The 21,411-nt window shown below is 39.3% G+C and overlaps 1 protein-coding gene across 2 annotated transcripts in view; it reads right to left on the bottom strand.

Annotated features, from left to right (window-relative positions):
- Positions 1-2,920: 2,920 nt before the first annotated feature.
- LOC135472512 (myelin proteolipid protein-like) overlaps positions 2,921-21,411 on the bottom strand; it is a 28,839-nt gene continuing 10,348 nt past the window's right edge. For both annotated transcript variants that reach the window (XM_064752041.1, XM_064752040.1), the window contains exons 2-7: positions 11,782-11,944; positions 7,657-7,816; positions 7,074-7,209; positions 6,358-6,410; positions 5,471-5,536; positions 2,921-4,628 (exon numbers count right to left, since the gene is read on the bottom strand). In XM_064752041.1, the coding sequence (XP_064608111.1) occupies positions 4,500-4,628; positions 5,471-5,536; positions 6,358-6,410; positions 7,074-7,209; positions 7,657-7,816; positions 11,782-11,944 (707 nt within the window). In that variant the 3' untranslated portion in view covers positions 2,921-4,499. The remainder of the gene's footprint in view (positions 4,629-5,470; positions 5,537-6,357; positions 6,411-7,073; positions 7,210-7,656; positions 7,817-11,781; positions 11,945-21,411) is intronic.

Below are 21,411 nucleotides of genomic sequence, written 5' to 3'. Positions count from 1 at the left end.
CGGGCATCGTCCGGTTTTCTCCCACCATAACGCTAGCCTTAAGTGCGGTGTAAAACATCAATCCAATAAATAAATGCAACTCTCTGAAAAACGATGTTTTTTTCTATAAGATTTCGGAATAGTATTTCCGCCCAAAGATACAGTACAAAAAAGAAAGAAAGAAAGAAAAAAAATAGCTGGTAGATAACTTGCTCTAAATTTGGCTTGAACAACACTTATACTTGTTAGCTAATAGCACCTTATGTCTCTGGGGTAAAAAGAATAGAGCCTCAGCCCGCAAGATTGACCTAAAAGGTGACGAACGTAGCTAGAGAGCGCTCCCTAGTTTGCAGAATGAGCCCATGTCCTTTCAAACATAATTTTAATGCATATTTTTTTTTTTCATTTTAAATGATTTTGCCTCATTAAATGGCTTTAATCTGTGCGTCGAAACAGACATTCGTGTACCAGCCGTCAACCAATAATAACGTTCCCAAAATGACGTTTAACATAAACCACCACAGAAAGAAGGAAGTATATAACGTACGAAAACAGGATGGAATCCTGCAAAGAGAAGCAGCCAACAGTTTCATTGATGTTGAGAACACACAAGGTATGTTTTAGGCCACTGAGTGAAATCGGTATTCAAATCGTGTAGCATGCTAGAATCTCAGTTGTCGATAACTAAATATGTATCTCAGTTGCGCTTTGGTTGCAATTATTCATACATCCAACGTGGCGATCTAATTCAACACGATGAATACAATCCCCTAGCTCTGAATTAAGCGGAATTAGACGCAATCATGAAGATAGGCGTCAGAGATACATGTATTTACTTACACTGTCCACTGTTCCTATATGGTTTCTCCGAAATTCACATAGATGCTATTAATGAAAAATTCAAGCAACTCGATCAATATCGAAATATCCCACGAATGGTAACCTTTGTAGCGGAAATGAAGAAGGCTTTGTTGACTTTGACGTTAATATAAATGTAACCGAAACAGTGGGTGATGAAATTCTTTTTATTAAATTCGCGTGAGGAATAGTAGTATAGAGAGTGGAGAAATAGACTTTTTTATACATGTATACAATACATGTGTCTGAGCTTCCTCTTTTTGAAACGTTCAGACTTTTAAGTATCCAGACACAGTTGACGCCTGAATTTTTTGGCAATTGAACAACAGTACTTGCCCAAAAATTACTGTACTCCTTGTAGTGCCTTTGTTAAGAGAGTGGATACAAGTTTGGTTGTAAAGCTTTTTGACCCCGCAATAAAGCAAGCTTTGTATAGGGATTGGTGCATTTTTGCAATCCAGTAAAGTTGAAGTATGTTGAGGTGACGGGAAGGTGCGGATATACTCCTCTGTTTGACAAGGGACTGATGTTTTATAAATAGTTCCTCCAGAGTATATGTCCTTATGCTATACGTAGATGTTGCAGCAGTTGTTTGTGTGATATCAAGCTCCTCCATAAGACTCTGATAGTGATAAATCTTGCAGACAAATATAATATTCTTAGGAGCTTTGTCCGCAGGAACAATAACGTATTTTCCCTGAAGGTAATCAAGTACCTTTCGCTCGTAGGATCCTTTCCTATTTGTTGTCATTTGGATCCATTCATTCTTATATCGAAATCCATAACTGCTTCCTGGTTCCAATATGTTGTTATTGTGGCTGAAGTAGTGCCAATATATAAAATTAACCGATTAATTTTTTTATTGCATCTCTTCCCGCATGCGGATCTCGATCTAGATTCTCAACGACACGTTGAATATTGATATTGCTGTGGGTTTATGTGTCAGAAGCGGCCTGCCTGGCGCGGTGATTAGCGTGCTAGCACAACACAATGACCCTGGAGGTTCTTACCGCTGGGATCATTGTGAGTTCAAGTCCAGCTCATGCTGGTTTCGTAAGTGTGAAGGTCTGTCATCAGTTTGCAGATAATCGTTGGTTTCCACCTCACCCCGCTGGTTAAGATCTCCTCTCACCATATAATGCTGGCCGCTGTCATATAGGTGGAGTATTCTTGAGTAGGGCGTAAAACTCCTATCAACTAAATAAAAAAATATACGGTTGGAGGTACATCAATTACGCGAGGAACGTCAGTTCTTTGCTTCGGACTCTGGTCATGAAGCTACATGTAGGTTTTCACCAGCCGCAAACCCGACCGCTGTCGTGTATGTAAACTAGTTTTGACTACGGTTCAAAACACAAAACAGTCTATAAACCCCCATTCTGTAGACATTTCGCCTGTATATGACTATAATTTCAGTTTCTCGTTTTATTAAGCCTTGAAAGAAATTTATTTCAGTCGGGTAATCTTGTCATTGTTAGCTTGTCGATTTTACGCAGTAATTTTATCTTTTCCTGTGCATACTCTACCCAGACTGCTCGATTGAAATAATCACTTCCTAGCAAGTGATGTAACGTTTTTCACTACACAGTTTTTCAGTGTGTTGAAGTTATTTATAATAACGTTGACATAAAAGGTTGTAATTAAGTTTACACCCATGAAGAAAGCCGTTTTCTTAGGCTTAATGCATTATTAGCGAAGTCGTCCCTAACATGAAAGTTAAATGAAAAAACATGATAGGGGAAGGCCGTGACGCGAGTTTTGGCCTTGAACAATGAACGAGTCAAATTATCTTCGCTGAAGGCGTTTCACCAGTACAAAGTAACTAAGTAACATATCGTCTGTAACTTGCCAGTGGTCGGTGGTATATTCAAGGTATATGACGGTAACACCAATCAAAGAAATCCTGACTCTGTGACCAGAATAGTGATCGATGGTTTCGTAAATGCGGGCACACCCGTCAAGGGGTCACTAGTCACTGCTGAGCCATGCAATTCATGAGGAAATACCCGACTTCATCTCACAACTTCTGAATGATTAAGGCAGCCTACATTATCGGTAAGAAAAACACAACAAACAACATACATAATAAATATTGATGAAATTTGTATTATGGGTTAATTTTATCGTAAAAGAAAACACTATAGGAAATCTAGAACATTTATTTAAAAAATGCTGTTCGACTGTCATACAAATACAGATCTGAGACACTTGTGAGGCTGAACTGGGCGAGACATGCAGGACACCCGATGTTTTATAGAACTGTGCAGATATGGTACTGTGTAGATACACTAAGGTCGGAGACACCAGGCAGGGGACACGACTCGTGTTGACTTGAGACCAATAATCTGTCAGATCATGAGTATATAAACTGTTCCGTTTGTAAGAAGAAATGATGCACATGATGCGTGAGGGGGATAAAAAAAACACAAAAAATCCGTCTCAACCTTTGTCTTCAACAAGACTGTGTACAAATGCATCCTCTTTATCTAGAGTATGTACAACGTGATTTTGCCCAAAGCTTAAAACACTTTTATTGATGAATGCTGATTAAATAGTTCCCGGTCTGCCTAAACAAGCATACGTGCGATTCACAAGCTCCAAAGGTCAAGCTTGACTAATGGTGGTAGTGATGTAAAGCGGCACATGCGCTGTAAAGAGTATGGTGTGTTGGTGGGTAACATATTGCACTATGACCAATCATGTGAACGTATCTGAGCTTCTGGCTGTATAATGACAATTTTACAATATAGCCTAATAAAGCAATCACACAAGACTGTCCTCAGAGTTTGTGGGTTTTCTTAACAACAGCTAAGTGTAAAACCATTAAAATATGCACATACAGCTGTTTTCCTTGATTATTTTTGTTCAAATGCCATGCCATGAATTATTTACATGCAGATAAAATCGTTGTTTTACCGTCTTGCAAAAATGCGCGTCTACCAATATTTGTGGCCTGAAGAAAAATAATAAACGCTGTGCAGGTATGATCTGTAGGCCTACGCAACCTTCAAAAACTTACCATTTTAGACAGTGAAGACATTAGAACATGTCTTATACTATGTTCGATTAACTTTTGTAAACCACTAAGCCAACTCAACAAAGTGACAATGTTTGAAGAATCTGAAAAAGTGCTGTACCTCTGACTAAACAGAAACCAAACAAAAATGACGTCGGTATTGAATTTCATCAATAATATTACAAATCCAAAATGCGGATGTATCATGAATATTTGCTAAAAAGATCCATGAAGGTTAATAAAAACGTTTGTTTCTTCCGTGCGTTACTGTGTGCACCAAAAGCATTCCTCTCCATCCGCAACATCCTTTTTTCGTCCATCAGTGCTTCCAAATAATGGAAGACTTGTACTTCACACCAGTTTCTTACAGCTCATCAGTGATGTTCATCCTCAGCATACTGGATTCTAAAGATCCCATTGGGAAGTAGTCAATGCCTGAAAGAGGGCAACCAACATGGCGACTAATCATTTACCAGTTCCTGTTTCTTAATAACGATTCTCCTCTCCCAATTCTGTGCAGAAACCATGTATTCTTTCTAGATACATGTGCATATCATTGCTGACTGTCAGAGAAGTGAGTATTGATCAGCAAAAAGGCCAACGATTCTCTGCCGTATAAGTTTCCGGTCTAATATGGCGGCCAGCATCACATGGTTGTCTCCAGGATAGAATGTTTAGATGTGTGGATTTCGTCGTCTTGATAGGGATTCAGTGTGGCATAACGAGAGTCTTTCAAATGCATCAAGTTTGATGTCATACATATCATGAAATTTACCTGCAACAATAAACACAGAGCAACTATCAGTAAACACATAATTCAAAAAAGGCAAAGAATCTGTGCTGTTGTTGGTTTCTTGGGACTCTGATGTACTGACATAAGTTCAACCGGCACAGACTTTCTCGTGGGTAGATGGAAGGAAAGTTCATCTCAGTTAGATTGGACTATTGATATATGTAGCTGTATACCCGCAAGGCATTTACGTGTGCTTCCTTTTACCAAATTAAAGGCAACCAAAACATGGCCTTACCAATGCCTCATCCTCAGACTACTAGTAGGGGTAACAGTTAGCAGATTCTTGGATATGAATTAAAATCAGATTTGGCAGAACCAGAACCAGAGAGCTAACACATGAGTGCAAACCTTAAGCAAAATAAACAAAAAGACATTTACCTTAATATGAATTCTATATACACAAAAGGGACGTGAACCCAGACATTTTGTAATTCACGGTAATTAGTTCATATGCAGGGTATCAACGATGGAACATCAAACTCGTTGTATTGTGCTTTACATATTTGCAAAACTTGCATGAGTTCGATACATGCAGTATTTTACCATTTTACATTTACCTTAATACCGATTCTAATACACTAGAGGCTAAGTCGTGAATTTTGTGATTCGGAACTGTTTGTTAATATGTACACAGTTCACCAACAATGGTATATTCTTATCGTGTATCACTGTACCTTACATGTCTGCAAGCCTGAGGTAAACATGCATATGTAGCACTTCTTAAGATTTTTAACATTTACCTTGACATTGCTTAAGCTTTTGCTGCTATACTTGGTACTAGCGAGTTAAAAGAAAAGTACACGTATCGGATCAGTTGTACTTACCAAACTTATAATAACCAGTAAGGCAGCAAAATACGCCACGGAAAAACTGATAAATGCCTCCTGACCCTGCAATGAATAATAGCAATACCGAACATAAGGTAAGATATTACGTGGACCTGGATTCTCGTAATGTATCTAGGCAACTTACTTTCATAAGACTGGAACGCTACTTAATACAACTTTACTTCAAACCATTCATGAAACGAAATCCTGTGTATTTGTGACTTTTTTTATTATAGACAAAAGTGGACAACCATCACCCACTTCAGATTTGTCTTTCCGCATCTTCCCCTGTCTATCTTTCATGCAACGATAGCAATTTTTGACACAATCCCATACTCCACAGTGCAGCGTCGTCCTCATTATTGGCGAATGCATGGCATTAGTTCCATGGGTGGCTGGCGCCAGATTGAAGAATATTACATACATTACTAATCGGACAGAACCACACCTCGATAAAGGGTATACGGAAGGTCGTATTCATACAGGATAAGTTATATAGATTCAAACACACGACCTGATTGATCAAGAAATAGACACTTGACCTCGGGTGACATATACACCTCTCTATCAACTCAACTCTACTCACTTCGAGTAAGTACTCTAGAATTTTTCACTTGAACGATGGCCACCAGTTTTATGATTGGAGGAAACTGTTGGGCCCTGAGCCTATATTGGCCAGTTACTGGCTGACTCTTTCCACATGTGGCATATCATATTGCATGGTGAAACACAAGTCGTGCCCTGTAACCTTCATCCAAGACTACACGAGGGCACCGTCGACCACTCTCGTGACACCAAATCAGAGGAGTACAGAAAATTCTTTTTTCGATCAAAGCAATCCACCGTAAAAATGGACCCGGGGTATCAACATATTGCCTCCGTACCTCGATTTTGAATAACGTTAATTCTGAGCCACACACCGAATGATCCGACAGACCTGTACAGGGTAGAAAAACAATAACGGAAAATTCATTACAACATGGTATGAGAGCTCATTACTAAAAGTAAGTCATACAGCCAGACATGAAGGTCATCTATCCGACGAACAAATCATCGTTTATACATCATTTCTGCTCTGGTTTCAGGTAATGCTTTTCTGGCTATCACGTTTAAGGAGGGCTTAAGCAGGATTGGATAAAAAAAAGGGTTCCTTTCATGATTTCAATGGTTTGACTGGTTGATATATTTCATATTTCCCTAAACGTATTTGACTGTTTCTTTATTTATTTATTTGATTGGTGATTTACGCCGCACTCAAGAATATTTCACTTACACGACGGCGGCCAGCATTATGATGGGAGGACACCGGGCAGAGCCCGGGGGAAATCCAAGACCATCCGCATGTTGCTGCGAGACCTTCCCACGTACGACCGGAGAGGAAGCCAGCTCGTAAACATATTTAAACCATATAAGTGATTGCATACAAGGTCCAATGGAGTTCTTGGGAAATGACTACATACCTTAGCCAAGACAGTTATTCAAAAGAAAGGTGCACAAGGTGATTCCTGCTTGTAACCTCATACAAAAACATCACCTTTATTGTTACATTTATCGGTGTAAAGCATCGTTTTCACGCTAACCGTGTCATTTAGCATCTTACCGTAATTTCTCAGATCTATGCAGCGTCCCTCGCTGTCGTATAGGTACAACAGTACCACGTATCCGATGATTGGAACGACTAAGGTGGATAGAAGAACTATCCAGGCCACCAGGAACAAGTAGACCAGTACGAGCCCCTGAAACACGACATAGATATAAGTAATGTATATGGTTCAAAGTTTCTACTCTCTCTCTCTCTCTCTCTCTCTGTGTGTGTGTGTGTGTGTTTGTGTGTGTGTGTGTGTGTGTGTAAGTGTGTGTAAGTGTGATTTATCTGGACACATCGCCAATATCTTCTCTCCCATAATATGACGTTGGTGATACGGTAGAAAAGTGCGCCTGTTGCATTGATACGAGGGCCTGTGATCAAAAAGATGACGGTTGTCCCAGAGAGTACATGAGAACAAAACCATTAAGATGAGAGCAATGTCGTTTGTTGATACTCCATAGGAATTTAGAAAACTACCACACTGTTCTTTACCGCAAATCGTGGAGAGTTCCGCGTCAATAGACTGATTCAGGCAAAGGATACAGAATTTGAGGAAAGTATTATATAATATCCAATCTTCAAAGTATAAACTTACCACCATGTTAATGGCCCTTGCACACGCATTTTTCTTGAAGGAGTTGAAAACATGGCGGCTTGTAGGATCAGAGGAATAATGACAAAGGATGAGGAAGAAGGTTCCAAATATAAACATGCCGACACATGCTCCCACCAGAGTAAACTCGATGAACCAGAGGCTGAAAACATAAACAATGTTTAACGTAATCGCACTAGGCAGTCAGTCTGGCGTCCAAACTAATTAAACAAACATGATGTTATTTAGACCTACACATTTCTACGAAAACAGCTGTCAGTATAGAGAATTACGCAAAATAAAATATTAAAGTCCAACGAGTCACTCGCATATCGTTCCACGGACAACCTTCCACAGTAGTCCAATCTTGTTGTACACTTTGTATCAAAGGTGAACAAAACTAATCTCCATTTAGACTCATTGTTGTAGAAGCGAACCATCGCAAAAAAACCCATCCCTTTAAAACCTCTTTGGGTACTACGGCCCGCATTTCATAACGCCCTCAATATTTTATTTGTATAACCAAATTACAGGTATAATTCTATGCTATGTAGCAGAATATTCTACGTATGGCTATGTGCATGCTGGGGACTTCACGCCCTAATTTACAATGTTTTGGCCATAAAAGGCCGAGCAGACATTAGGTGTGTGTGTACATATACTGTGTCATCTAGTGGCAAAGGCAGAATATTCTAGCTGAATTTCTTTATCTTGCTGCCTACAGAACATGAACGAGCTTAAAGGAAAAAAAAACAGAAATTTAAGTGCAGGTTATCAGATGGGTCATGGAAAATCTATCCGATTTTTTAAAGATTTTTTTTGTACTGAGAGAAGTGCGTTAAGACTATTCAATGGACTATTCAGATATTTTGAGATAATAATGTGCAGACATTTATTCACTCCAAACTGTTTCTCATCTATAAATCTATTCATGTTATGTTATATGTAAGTAAATCTACCTATCTATCTAAAATGATGTTATGAAAATATCCCATTACTGAATTTAATCCCTAAGGACCACCTCAGAGAATCGTACAAATACATGTAGCTAAAGGAGAAAAAATCTTTAAAAATTATAATGCACATATTTTTAGATACACTTTCAGTGGTCTTTCTGGTGATGCTTGCTTCATTTTTTGTTGTTATTTTCGTGTTTACAATGGATAAGGGAAATATTGAGAAAGCGAGATATACTGTTTAGACATATGCGATGCTTCTTCATACACATTACATTCTGCACCTGTAAGCCATGGTTTGTGTTCTCGTCTGAATGTTACTGACAAGTGGTTTTATCACCGCACCCTTCACCCCACATTCCACCCTCACTAGTTAACCCAGAAAATGTGCAGGCGACCAGGCATTCAGAGATACAACTGCATCTGCATACCAAACATCAGCAGATAACAGTCATCATATATAAGACGGTCGCGTTGTAAATGGAAAAGGCTGATAACCATTTTGTAATAAAGATGGTAGACGCAACAGACAATCTTTCTTTGAAACCACACTGGGTAACAAAATTATTTACGAGAAATTACACCACGTTTTCGTGCTGCAGCAGAAATCGAACTAGATCTGCGTGGTTTTTAGCATTTCTGTTTCGACCTAGATTCCTCTGACGATAGTAAAAAACCGTGTAACAGAAACAGGGTAGCGCCAAAACAGCGTGAGTAAAAATGTTCATTTTTTGAGTGCTCGAGTCGTTTCGTTAAGGTACATGGTGCATGGCCTAATTATGGCGAGATATGCGATGGAAGGCCCAGGTGCAGGGGCCCGTGCCTTGCTAAACTGCCTGAGACACTTAAAGTTACAAATTGGATCCTAAGTACCCTATAGCTCTAGATTGGCTGAAGGCCTACACTGAGACGATGGTATCTACGTGGTTGAGGGGGGTGAGAATGCGCGAGGAAGGAGGAGGAGGGGGGATGAGGACCAGCGAAGACCAGACATACCAGGGCATCCGCTGAATTGCAATCAAGGTGAACACAGCGCCATGTACCTATACCGCCATCCACACACTTAGGAACACACAAGGGTTGTGAAGACTATACAAAAACTGGAGAAAATGTTTAGACTCTAGTTGTGTTTAAGTTATGTGAGCGTGTGTATCAGACAAATCTGCTAATGACTTCACCGCTCGTTATATTAGGCTAAAGACACGTTTACTATAGAAACTAACAGTGCTTGGAGCTGGTGGAATATTGCCAGGCAATTGCCTGTCGACGTTGTATTGCTCTTGTTACCTAAGTGTACAACACTTATACCACCTGGGATAGTTTTCTCATTACATCAAATAGTATTACTTTGCAAATAAACCCTCTTGGTTATACTCGATTTTCTTGGGCCAAAAAAAAATAACATATTCGCCAGTAGAATTAAAATAGCTTCAATTATTGCCTTTCACTAAATATCAGACTCGCACCTGTATTATTTATAGAGCTAAAGTTCGAAAAAGTTGAGGAACTTCATCACCGATTTTGAACGGTAAAACGTGCGAACACGAGGCTGACATTTTGTAAAACGTCATTATTTGGATTGTTTTAAAATAACAGCAGAACTTCCACTGGATTTGCACTTTAACTTACCTATGTTTGTACTGTTTTGCAAGAACAGTTTTTTCGGTTAGAGTACCAGAACACCAGTCATTGTGTGTAACCATGACTTTCACACCTGCCTGTATTCGGGTTTTAATGTACATCTATCAAACAAAACACTAGCGGTAACGTTTATAACGTGATATTTTACATGTATGTATGCTTATCACCCATGGGCTCGATGCGGTAATAAACTACAACAACAAAAACAATAGGTCTGCGTTTTAAAAACAAATAATCAAGCTTTCTTTATAATGTCTCTTTATACAGAAAGATGTGTGCACACCCACACTTTATGACTTTGGGAGTCAAGTGTGACTGTAACGCCTGCAAGTTAGTTTCCAAGCAACAATATGCCACTCAAGCCTGTACAGGATATTTGATATGCACTAAACTTAAGCTGGGTTACATGTTACTATAAGCGGTTCCAACAACGTCGCATAGTTCTATATATATATATATATATATATCCATGTATTGAATCGCGTATCTTTATGTGAGTATTATATTTTATTCATTGTCAGTTCTCTGTTGGAACTGGGTATGCTATGGGAAATATAATGCAGTATAAGTTCATCTGTTGCAAAGAGAAACCGAAACATAAACGAATCCCATAGGACATGCTTGCATACCAGAGTCCCTCTATTTGTCACATATGCAGGCAGGAAACTAGATTGACAAAAACGCTGGGAATTTGGTGCAGTGTTAATAGCGGATCACAGAAATAACAGACTGAGTCACGAGTCCATCATTAGTATGGAGAGTAAATATCTGTGCAACAAAGGTCACATGTATTAAGTATCATAACGTCCACACAATAATTGTGTCAGGAATATTTGACCTGTATTTCACTTTCTCTTACGGTCATCTGGAAACGACTGATAAATGGACCACTATGGGCTATACATCAGGGGCCTGATTGCCAACTCGTGAGAGGACGATATACCTAAGTTTATCAAGATATTGAACAACGCACGCGTCCACAGTGGGTAATTTGATGCGGCTGTATTATGCACGTGCTTACATCTGTACGATGCTGTAGCAATTTCGCAGATGTGTATATATGTATGTATGCTTGGGGTGTTCACGACCAGTGACGTCTAATAAATTGCAATTAATATCACTGCATTTTTAACCTAATTCTGCATAAGCCACAGCCCTAAGGGACGTGTAATTTGCTACTATTTAAGTTTTTACATGATCACTTAGAATAAAACCCTAACTGAGGTAAAATGACAAGAGGCCGTATTTCACCAATTACTGTTACATATTTGCCAGCTCTCACAATGCCTTCGCTGCTCTGGTTTTACTCTCTATGCTGTACGTTTTTAATTATGTTACCAACTGTTAGTCATATAACGAAGAGGTGTCCATACCAGACATGACACCCAAACCAATCACATTATAGTGACACCAGCACAACCAGACCTTTTTCTTTGTTCTACCTTCTCTCTGCTGAGCACCAAGCTAATCAGCAACAAACACCATTTTTAAAGTCTTTGGCATGACGTGTACAGGGATACATTCAACTTACAAGTCACTGTTTACAACCAGGTCACGTGTTTTTCGAACACCGTAGACAACGCCGCCAGTGATTCCTCCCAGACCAATCAGAAGCAATATCCAGGAACAGAGCGACGGACAAGGCACGTGAGCCAAACACGATAAACATTGCTCACAGGCGTTGTTCTTCTTCGCTGGAAGTATAGAAAAAAGTATTACAATTAAGTTTAGATTGATTTTGTATGTCGTTTAAAACTTACATATAATGAGTTAGTTCAACTACTATCCACACTAATGATTAAAGCTGTCAATGAATTAATAACGTAAATGAATATTGGGAGGAATAAATTAACCTAGTCATCTGATTGCGAATCAACAACAAATTATGGTGGTCATTTTACATCCTGTTTAGTGATATACGACCCATTTCACTAAACGAACAGTTTGTTCATTTTGTTTATGGTATACTACAGAATTTCCATCACTTTATTGGTCAGTTCCGTCTGACATTACGTGACGTAATGAATTCAGCGGTAATCATGCACAATTATACTTCCCACGTCATGACAAACTACTTCAACAAGGCCACGGGCGGAAGTGCATGTGACAAGCTCATGGAGATGAACTGGATATAACAGGAAAACTAGCACAACGATAACACTGCACATGGGATTCACAATTTGTGCTATACTATAAAGGCGCGTAAGTGGTACTGCTTGATCCAAAACATGTAACACAACACTGTGGACAGCTTGAGCAATTCTGAACCCCAACAATTCCACTAAAAATAACAATGTCAAGCATATTACTTTTAGGCATACGCAACAATCAATGGCGTTTGCGTGGAGGAAGCATTTATAATGCTCAATATACCAAAGCACATGCAGCCAGGGTGCATGTCTCTTACCAAATAACCGCATATGTCGGAACTAGACATAGCGGATGTATAAAGCTTCATGGAATGATGACTTTCCTCACTTCACAATTGACCTTTCCACTTCCAACGGAATCAGATATATAGAGATTTAGGAAAGTTGAGGCTTCATATGAAATGTCACGGTGCAAAGCGATACTAGTCCCCTTTACATGTAATGGAAACGCCCTCATACAATGTAGGCCTATACTTGTGCATTTTGAATGTTTCTGTGTAGGGCAAGGGTAATGCTCTTGCAAATATAAGGTATATGGGGCTATCTGGTAGTTAGAATGTTCATTTAAAAAAAAAGCTGGAAATTGCTCTACATCATGATTTAATGATCCGTGAACCGTGCTGCATGCAACAGTGGGAATGTAACGCGGTTTCACTCAACAGTATATTAGATCGAAAGTACCTGTACTATGACAATCCTTATAGATTGATAGAATAGCATCAACTTCTAATCAGCATGTCTCTTGTTTTTCGGCATTGTTAACGAAGGCGAACAAGAGAAAAAGTTGGTACGATAAATGTTTCCTTTGAGCATTATGCAATGAAAATAACTGATATAATTTGCACCGTCTCGTCGGGGTCAAAGCTTTCCCCAGGCCAGAACTTGCATAACGTCTGGATAATGACTAGGTGCACCAGCCGCTTGAAAATGTCAGATCAGTCATATATTCGATCAGTCAAACAACCGCCAAACACAAAACATCCATTACACCATCTCACATCATGAATCCAAAATAGCAAAAACCAGTTCAGGTGGATTTCATACACAATATGTATACATCATACAATGTATAGATAAAGCGTTTGTTTGAGTAATAAATTGTTTTACATTTTTCCGCTACATGTTTTTGCGCTAATAATTCCTGAAGGCACAGCGTGACGTGCGATTCCATGTGCCTATAGGCGTCTTTAGCAATGTGCATATAGCTACGAGTTATCCATATTCAACGATCAACACGGATGACCGATCACAGTTAGCCTCAGAGCTGACTGTTCATCGGGTGAGATATTCTCAGAGAAAGCCAAGGGTACCAAATGACCGCGTATACAAGTATACATGGACTCCTCATGACATTATTTCATTTATTTATCTGATGTGTGCCGTACTCATTTACGGCAATTTCTCATTTATATATGCATGACGGTGGTCAAGGCATATAGTGAAGACAGCCTGGAGCACACCAACAAGTCCCTGACAACCCTCCTGAAGTCACAACTGAAACAGTCCAAATATTACTGTAAACATGAAACGGAACTCTAAAATGAAGATTATGGATTTAAGGCAAACGAAAATTTCGTATCTGACTGCAGCATAGACAGTAAAATCATGGCACACTTCCAACGCATCCGTCTACCACACAATAGCATGGGATACATTTTGGCCTGAATCTCACCTAATCTCTCATGGTGGTTATTCAGCCTTATATAGCAGCATATGGAAGCGGGCTAAGACGAGCAATGAAGTCGGTGAAGGAAAAAGCCCGCGGTAATCACAGTCTGTGTGTATATGTGACTGAGGTGAACATATACCAGTAAACAAAACTTTTTTATCTGTGTAACAAATTACCCTAAAATAAGGAACTAATTACATTAATTATGTCACGTATATATAGGCCTCTCTTATATGAGCAGATGAAAGTATTGCATGGGACATTTTCAAGGCCTGGCTATTAGGCCTATATGTGCCCTCGCCTTTTCCAAAAACGATTACACATTAGTATGCTATCAATTAAATCTTTCCAGGATATTATAATTACGAAAAGAAGAAGGTAAAGTTACACAAAACAACATAATACACTCGGCCATATGAAATGAAGGATACGTAACAGCTGAGGTATATAACTCAAGTGAAAGAGAAAATGGGAGTTACAGGTAGAAGAGATGAAGTTACCCATCAAGAACACAGCTAACATTGTGTAATATTACGATGTTAGTTCTCAACCACAGTGTGCCAACATTATCGCCATTTATCTGTGAGCAGCCTGCCTTAAAGAGACTTACGCTCCGAGGTATTAGAATCCGATCCTCCTTTTGTACTAGCCCATGCTGAGCTCCGCCATTCGGAACAAATCGGACATTTCCGTGGCTCGAGCATAACGGCGCAAAAATATTGTTTAAAAAATCGCAGGTCTGCTCTCTCAAGACATGGTGGATGTAAGAACAATCGTACAATAAACATGTGTGAGGAGAAATAAGCCTGTCAGAGACGAGTCTAACCTTTTCTATAAGGTAAGTCGGGAGAAGTTGGTCGACGTGAAAAGAGTGTCTAAGGTGGAAGCGAAATCTCAGTGAAAAAAGCGAAGTAGCTATATTTACCACGGTGTGTTGGAACAGTTTGGTAGTGATGTCTGGTGAAATAAGAACACATCTGAGTCATACACCTAGGAAAGTCAATTACAAGGTGTCTGAAGTGGTGGAAACATAGAGGAGGGGAGAGGGGGCAACAAGGATTGTAGGGTGGTGCAAAATAACACTTTAGCTGTTCTAACAAAACAATTTCTATAGCGTTACTTTTATTCCGAAATACTGTTGGCACTCTTTTAAAAAGTAAAGCAAATGTCATATGACCACATCAGCAGCCAGAATGTGTGAAATGGTGAAAAAAAAAACAGTTGCAAAACAACCAATTGTTAGTTTACATAAGTAATCAATGAAAATATTTCATTATTTGTTCCAATTTCAATTTGTAAGGAGGGGTGTGTGTAGTTTTTGACACTTTCTGCAATACAGAACTTGTCCTGTAGATCTGTTTGATAGCCCGCATCAAAGCAATTGGGGCATGCATGTAAGAGGTCGTTAGTATACGCGGATAGATTTATCTGTGACTGTACTTTTGGTTGCATGGTAGATGGTTTAAGCCGTGTGATAAACCGACATGGTGTATCATTACAGATACTTGCATGTAACTATCTGACATGTACACCACGAGACATCTTTTTAGTGCACATGTATGTTTGACTCTCCAAAACCGATTGATAAAAAGTTTATTGAAATGAAATCACCGAGCTCTGCCCGGTTTACTCCCACCATAATGCTGACTGCCGTCGTATAAGTGAAATATTCTTGGGTACGGCGTAAAACACCAATCAGATAAATAAATAAATAAAACGAAAAACATCCTTAAATTTAAATTACCGCCTTATCCTAATACACAACTATGAGCACTTTAGACTGAAGATGATGATAGGGTTTAACATCGAATACACCTCAAGACAACTGGACCGGAAAGCGGTTCCTAAAATGCGACAAGGTTCTCAATTTATCTGTAACAAGAAGATTCTGACATTGCCGTAACAGTGAGAGTAGCCCTCTTCTTCCATGCACGCACCTGGTCAGTTAAAACCGTTACCAGCAAACTATTTATATCAATTACATTATGAGTGGAAACCCTGTATATAACAGCTAATGCATGTCAGATCTACACTGACCTTTATCCACAAAGAACGGGAGCTTGATTCCTACAGAAGAGCGTCTTCGGGAAGGAAGATATGTACTGCATTGTTTATTTGGCTCTGGAAGGAAGAGTTCTGTTTGCCGGAAAATAGTTTGTAAAGAATTCACACATGTGCAAAACAAAGAGACAAGCGGCCAAACGGGGCCTGGATGTCATTGACAAAAAAAGGTTTTATTGTTAATATAAAAGACTAAACATGGAGTAAACCCAGAGCGGCGACGACAGTGTGATAGTAACCGGTGAAATCTGAACTGGCCTCAGAAGTAAACGGTCGCGTTTTTCATCTAAAACACCGCAAACCGAAGTCTAATGTGCTCGAAATACTCTTTATAACTATCCAAGAAGTTGTTCCAATAATAGTTCTAGTATATAAATTGAAATGCATTTGGTACAAAGTGGACTGAGTGCATCTTAAAAGCCATTTGCAAAATCTTTTAAATATGGCAATCTAACATCAACAAAATCGCACGTGACAACTACAATGGATTAAGTCCCTTTAATCCTGTAACTGGCATTGATAAAGAAGTTGATGAGGACGTATAGTAATGTTACTATGTACATCTAAATGTCGTGTTAATAAACCCAGACACAGTATACAGATTTTCTGTATCTCGATAAGATTACCTGCAAATTTGTGCTTTGGAGTCATATGAACCATTTGAATATAACGATAGTCAACGTAAACTTATCGACCTGCTGTCATAAATATTTTGTGGTCACGTAGTGGCTTATTTCTTCTGAAGGGGTACTGGACCCTGTTGTTGGAAAGTCTATTAGCTAATACTGGTATTAAGTCACATTTTATGTTTAGGATTTAAGTAAAATTTAGAGGCCAATACAGTTGTCCAAAGTCAAAGCATAACAGCAGCGGATTAAGTTCATATTTAATGTACAGTTATGCAATTATTTTTTGGCCAAGTACAAAATGGAAGACTTGGCTTACAGCTTAACCTGCGGTTAAGCCTTCAAACAGTTTTGAACAGCCCGGCCCTGGTTTGTTAAGTCCGCGATAACCCATTCCCTGTACCTGTATCATGAGACATGGAGAAAAAACTAGCAGCTAAATAAAAAAACAACTTGTAGGAAAATACGCGAATGTGAAGCACAGCGTCTATATACTAACACCGGTTGTAATAATAGAGGTGTACCCACGGCTTTCCACGGTAAGACTGACCCTCCCTCCAAACGGCGTCAGCCTCGCCAACGCTGACATTTCGCTGGAGAAACCACAGCCGTGTGAATATACACTTCACAGGCACTGCACAGCTCTTCCGCGGATGGAAACCAGATTGGTTCATGATGTACTAGACAGAAGCCAAGGTAGCGAGATAACGCCCATCGGTTAAAACACGAAAACCTGCCATAAAACATGCATTGTGCTTGTCTGCCAATAACTACAATGTACAGACTGCCAGGGCGTTCGTGCAATATACTAGTATACAGACCAGCGGGGATCTTTCTGTATTTTTCAATTATTCAATGCTGCAAATATTTAAACGATAGCAGCCATGACAACACTGTCATCAAGACAACCAATACGGTCATATAAAACACGTATTTGCTAGAATGGCAAATAAATGCTCTGTAATAGCAAATGCTGTATTATGTACGAAGTGTCGATGTCTTTCCTTGATGTGAACACAAATGCATGTGAACTCCCGGGGTGTCCCTACAAATCAAACAGGGCCTATGCTGTCGTATATTGAAGCAATAAAGTTCTCAGCGCATCAGATATACTTAAGTTTGTTTCCTTTCATTCCACAGTCATTGATTCACTGGTCGCCTGACTCTGCTTAACACCTTTATGTGTGGGAAACTTTTAAAAGATTTCCTTTGCTAAAATGTCTGACTCGCAATTTTTCCTCTCCTCTTGCACAATTTGCCAGTAGGGTGCACTATAACAATAAGTAATTGCGGTACTTCATGTGCCCTTTATAGATGGCGCTGCTTACACGCACATGCCAACGAGAAAATTGTTGACCATTACGGAAGTAATTACCCCTGAACTATATTGGCTAGATCTGCCTGCTGATACCAAAAGAGACCCCCCCCCCCTTCGCGTTACCACATCTGCTCTAGCCATAATATGTATCATCCGGCCTTATACTTTCAGCTAAGCATCTCATATTTTGGAAAACCGTTCAACTAGAAATCTGTGTACCTCTGCATGTAGAATAGAAAACTGGAACATCACCAGTGCTACGTTGATCGTGCATGAATAGCTTTAAACTGAGTCTTCTCATGTTTTCCTTCTGAAACGAAAACGGTCAGTAGTACAGCCAAACGTGGTAACTGAAAAAAGCTTATAATCTGTGTATCGCAGAGGCTGTCTATTGCATAGGTTGTACATCGCATTAACTCTGTACCACATAGGCTGTATGCCACATGAACTGTGAGTCACATAAGCTGTGTGATACATGATCCGTATATCACATAAGGTGTGTGACACATACTCTATGTATCACATGCCCTGCACATACATCCCATAAACTGTATACCACAAAAGCTGTACATCAAATGAACCGTGTATCTCATTAACTGTATGCCACACGATCTGTGAGTCACATAAACTGTGTGGCACATGACCTGCGTATTACATATATTACATCACATGACGCGCGTATCACATATGCTATTACATCACATGAACTGTGTGTTACATAAGCTGAATATCACATGAACTGTGTATCACAAAAACTGTATAGAACATGACCTGTGCGTGTGCCTCATATGCTATTACATCAACCAGAGGACATAAACTGTTTATTATACAACGTGGCCTGTGTGTTACACATGCTACATAGCACAAGAACTGAGTACATGACAAAAAGATGAAACTCGATGTATAGGGCACCACCACCACAATAGGCCGGCATTTATGATGGAATGTGACTTTGGCCTTGACATACAGGCGAGCCTAAGTAGGCCTTCTCCATTCTGTGTGACATTTAATATCTGTTACATAATTTGGAAACGACTTGGTGATTCTCGATAGGGCAGCTTCCGGTAAGTGTCGTAAAATTTCTATAACTCTATCCATGAGATCACAACAAAGAACTGCCAGATAACAAAACCTGGTCACTATTTCGAGACAATGTGTGGCACAAACCAGGCCGAACATTATAGAAACCTGAGGTAATCGGGAAAGGAACTGTTGTTACTGGGGTATCTAGTGCAAAAAGACCATTCGTCTCCCAATCCTGCTCTTCAAGCAAAGTAGAATCTGCAGTCCGTGCTGTTCAACAAGGAACGCAAAGGATTACACGAAAATTTAACCCGGTTCTGAAGCAATGCAAGATGTACCTTTCTTCAGAAAAAGGTGACAGAACATTACTGCATGGCGCATGCGCTAATAATCTTGGATAGTCATGGAGACTGGTACATGGACATACTTGGACGCTGCAATTAACCAGTATATGGAAATATGCTGTTGTCTTCATGGCCGTGACTATTGTGTATATCAGATCACAGAAATACACATATATATAGCGTAATGCTTCATACACCATACATTCATTGTACAAGCACCTATGTATACACTGTACAACTACCTATATATCCATTGTACAACCACCTGTATATACATTGTACAACCAGCTATATATACGTTGTACAACTACCTATGTATACACTGCACAACCATGTATACATTGTACAATCACCTATATATATACATCGTACAACTACCTATATATACACGGTACAACCACCAATGTATACACTGTACAACCACCAATGTATACACTGTACAACCGCCTATATATATGTTGTACAACTACCTATATACACACTGTACAACGACCTATGTAAACAGTGTACAACCACCTATGTATACACTGTACAACCACCGATGTATACATTGTACAACCACCTATGTATACACTGTGCAACCACCAATGAATACATTGTACAACCACCAATGTATACACTGTACAACCACCTATGTATACATTGTACAACCACCTATGTATGCATTGCAAACCATGTATACATTGTACAACCACCTATATATACATTGCACAACCACCTATGTACACATTGTACAACCTCTTACATATACATTGTACAACCACCTATGTATACATTGTACAACCATATATACATTGCACAACCACCTATGTATACATTGCACAACCATGTATACACTGCACAACCATGTATACATTGTACAACCACCTATATACACAGTCTACAACCACCTATGTATACATTGTACCAACCACCTATATATATACACCATTCTATAGACAACTTTCAAGCCCGTGAAACTATGAACAGGTAGGTTTCTTTTTGTTCGTTGGCATTAAATCCCGCAGTATGGTTCAGAAAGAAAAATATCAACGATAACAGAGACAGTTAGGGCCGCCATTCCATCGGATAAGCTGATCTGATCAATCAAATGTAGGATCGTGCGATTCAAATTTGAAATAATTGATCATGTGACGTGATTCTTGACGCTACCTTCTTATATAGGAAGACAAGATAGTCATGTGAAATATAGGGTCCTATTTTAGGATGTAAACTAATTAAGCCTATAATATAGACTTAACCTGGTTCACCGAAGTTTAATCAAAATTGTTTTGCTGTTCGTTACTTTTGCTGGCAGTTTGACACGTTATCGCGACTGTGCGAGCCTACTTACTTATACCTGGGCTTGTAGCCTTAAATATGAACACTGAATTAATTAAGGTAATTACCCGATATCCAGTCGTACTTGTTACTGTTCACTCTGCCTTATACTGGGTGTGTCTTATTCAACAATGGAAAAGATGGATCGTGTTTTAGGAAACATTTTCGGCTCTATAGATAGACCTTGAATACCCATCATGTAAACAGCACCCTCAAAAGTTTCAGGTATAGATATATACGCATTGAGTTTCCTCGGCAGTTGTGAATACGTGTGCACCTGTATAGCAAAGGGCATCTGTTACGACGTATCATATATGTACCGCGGGAATGTGTTACTATCTTCAGGAAGAGCAAAACCGTGGGTAAAGGAGCCCTTTCTTAACCAACTCAATGCAATAATAATACCGCCTTAACAAAGCTATTCGTCGAGCAACGGAAACTTTTTAAACCGAAACTTTCACCTGAATAGCTGCAAGAACAAAGAAGTATTATGCGGAGGTACTGTAACCATGCACCTAAAGTTATATCACGTTAATTTGACAATATGCACCTTGACATTTCTTATTGAACCGCATATATACAACTATATACATTATGACCGTTATAGCAGTTTGTGATATACAAACCTACACATATCAGCTACACGTATA

The sequence above is a fragment of the Liolophura sinensis genome, chromosome 8, assembly GCF_032854445.1.
Source record: "Liolophura sinensis isolate JHLJ2023 chromosome 8, CUHK_Ljap_v2, whole genome shotgun sequence".
Classification (NCBI taxonomy): Eukaryota; Metazoa; Mollusca; class Polyplacophora; order Chitonida; family Chitonidae; genus Liolophura; species Liolophura sinensis.
This window is presented reverse-complemented; position numbering and strand designations above follow the sequence as displayed.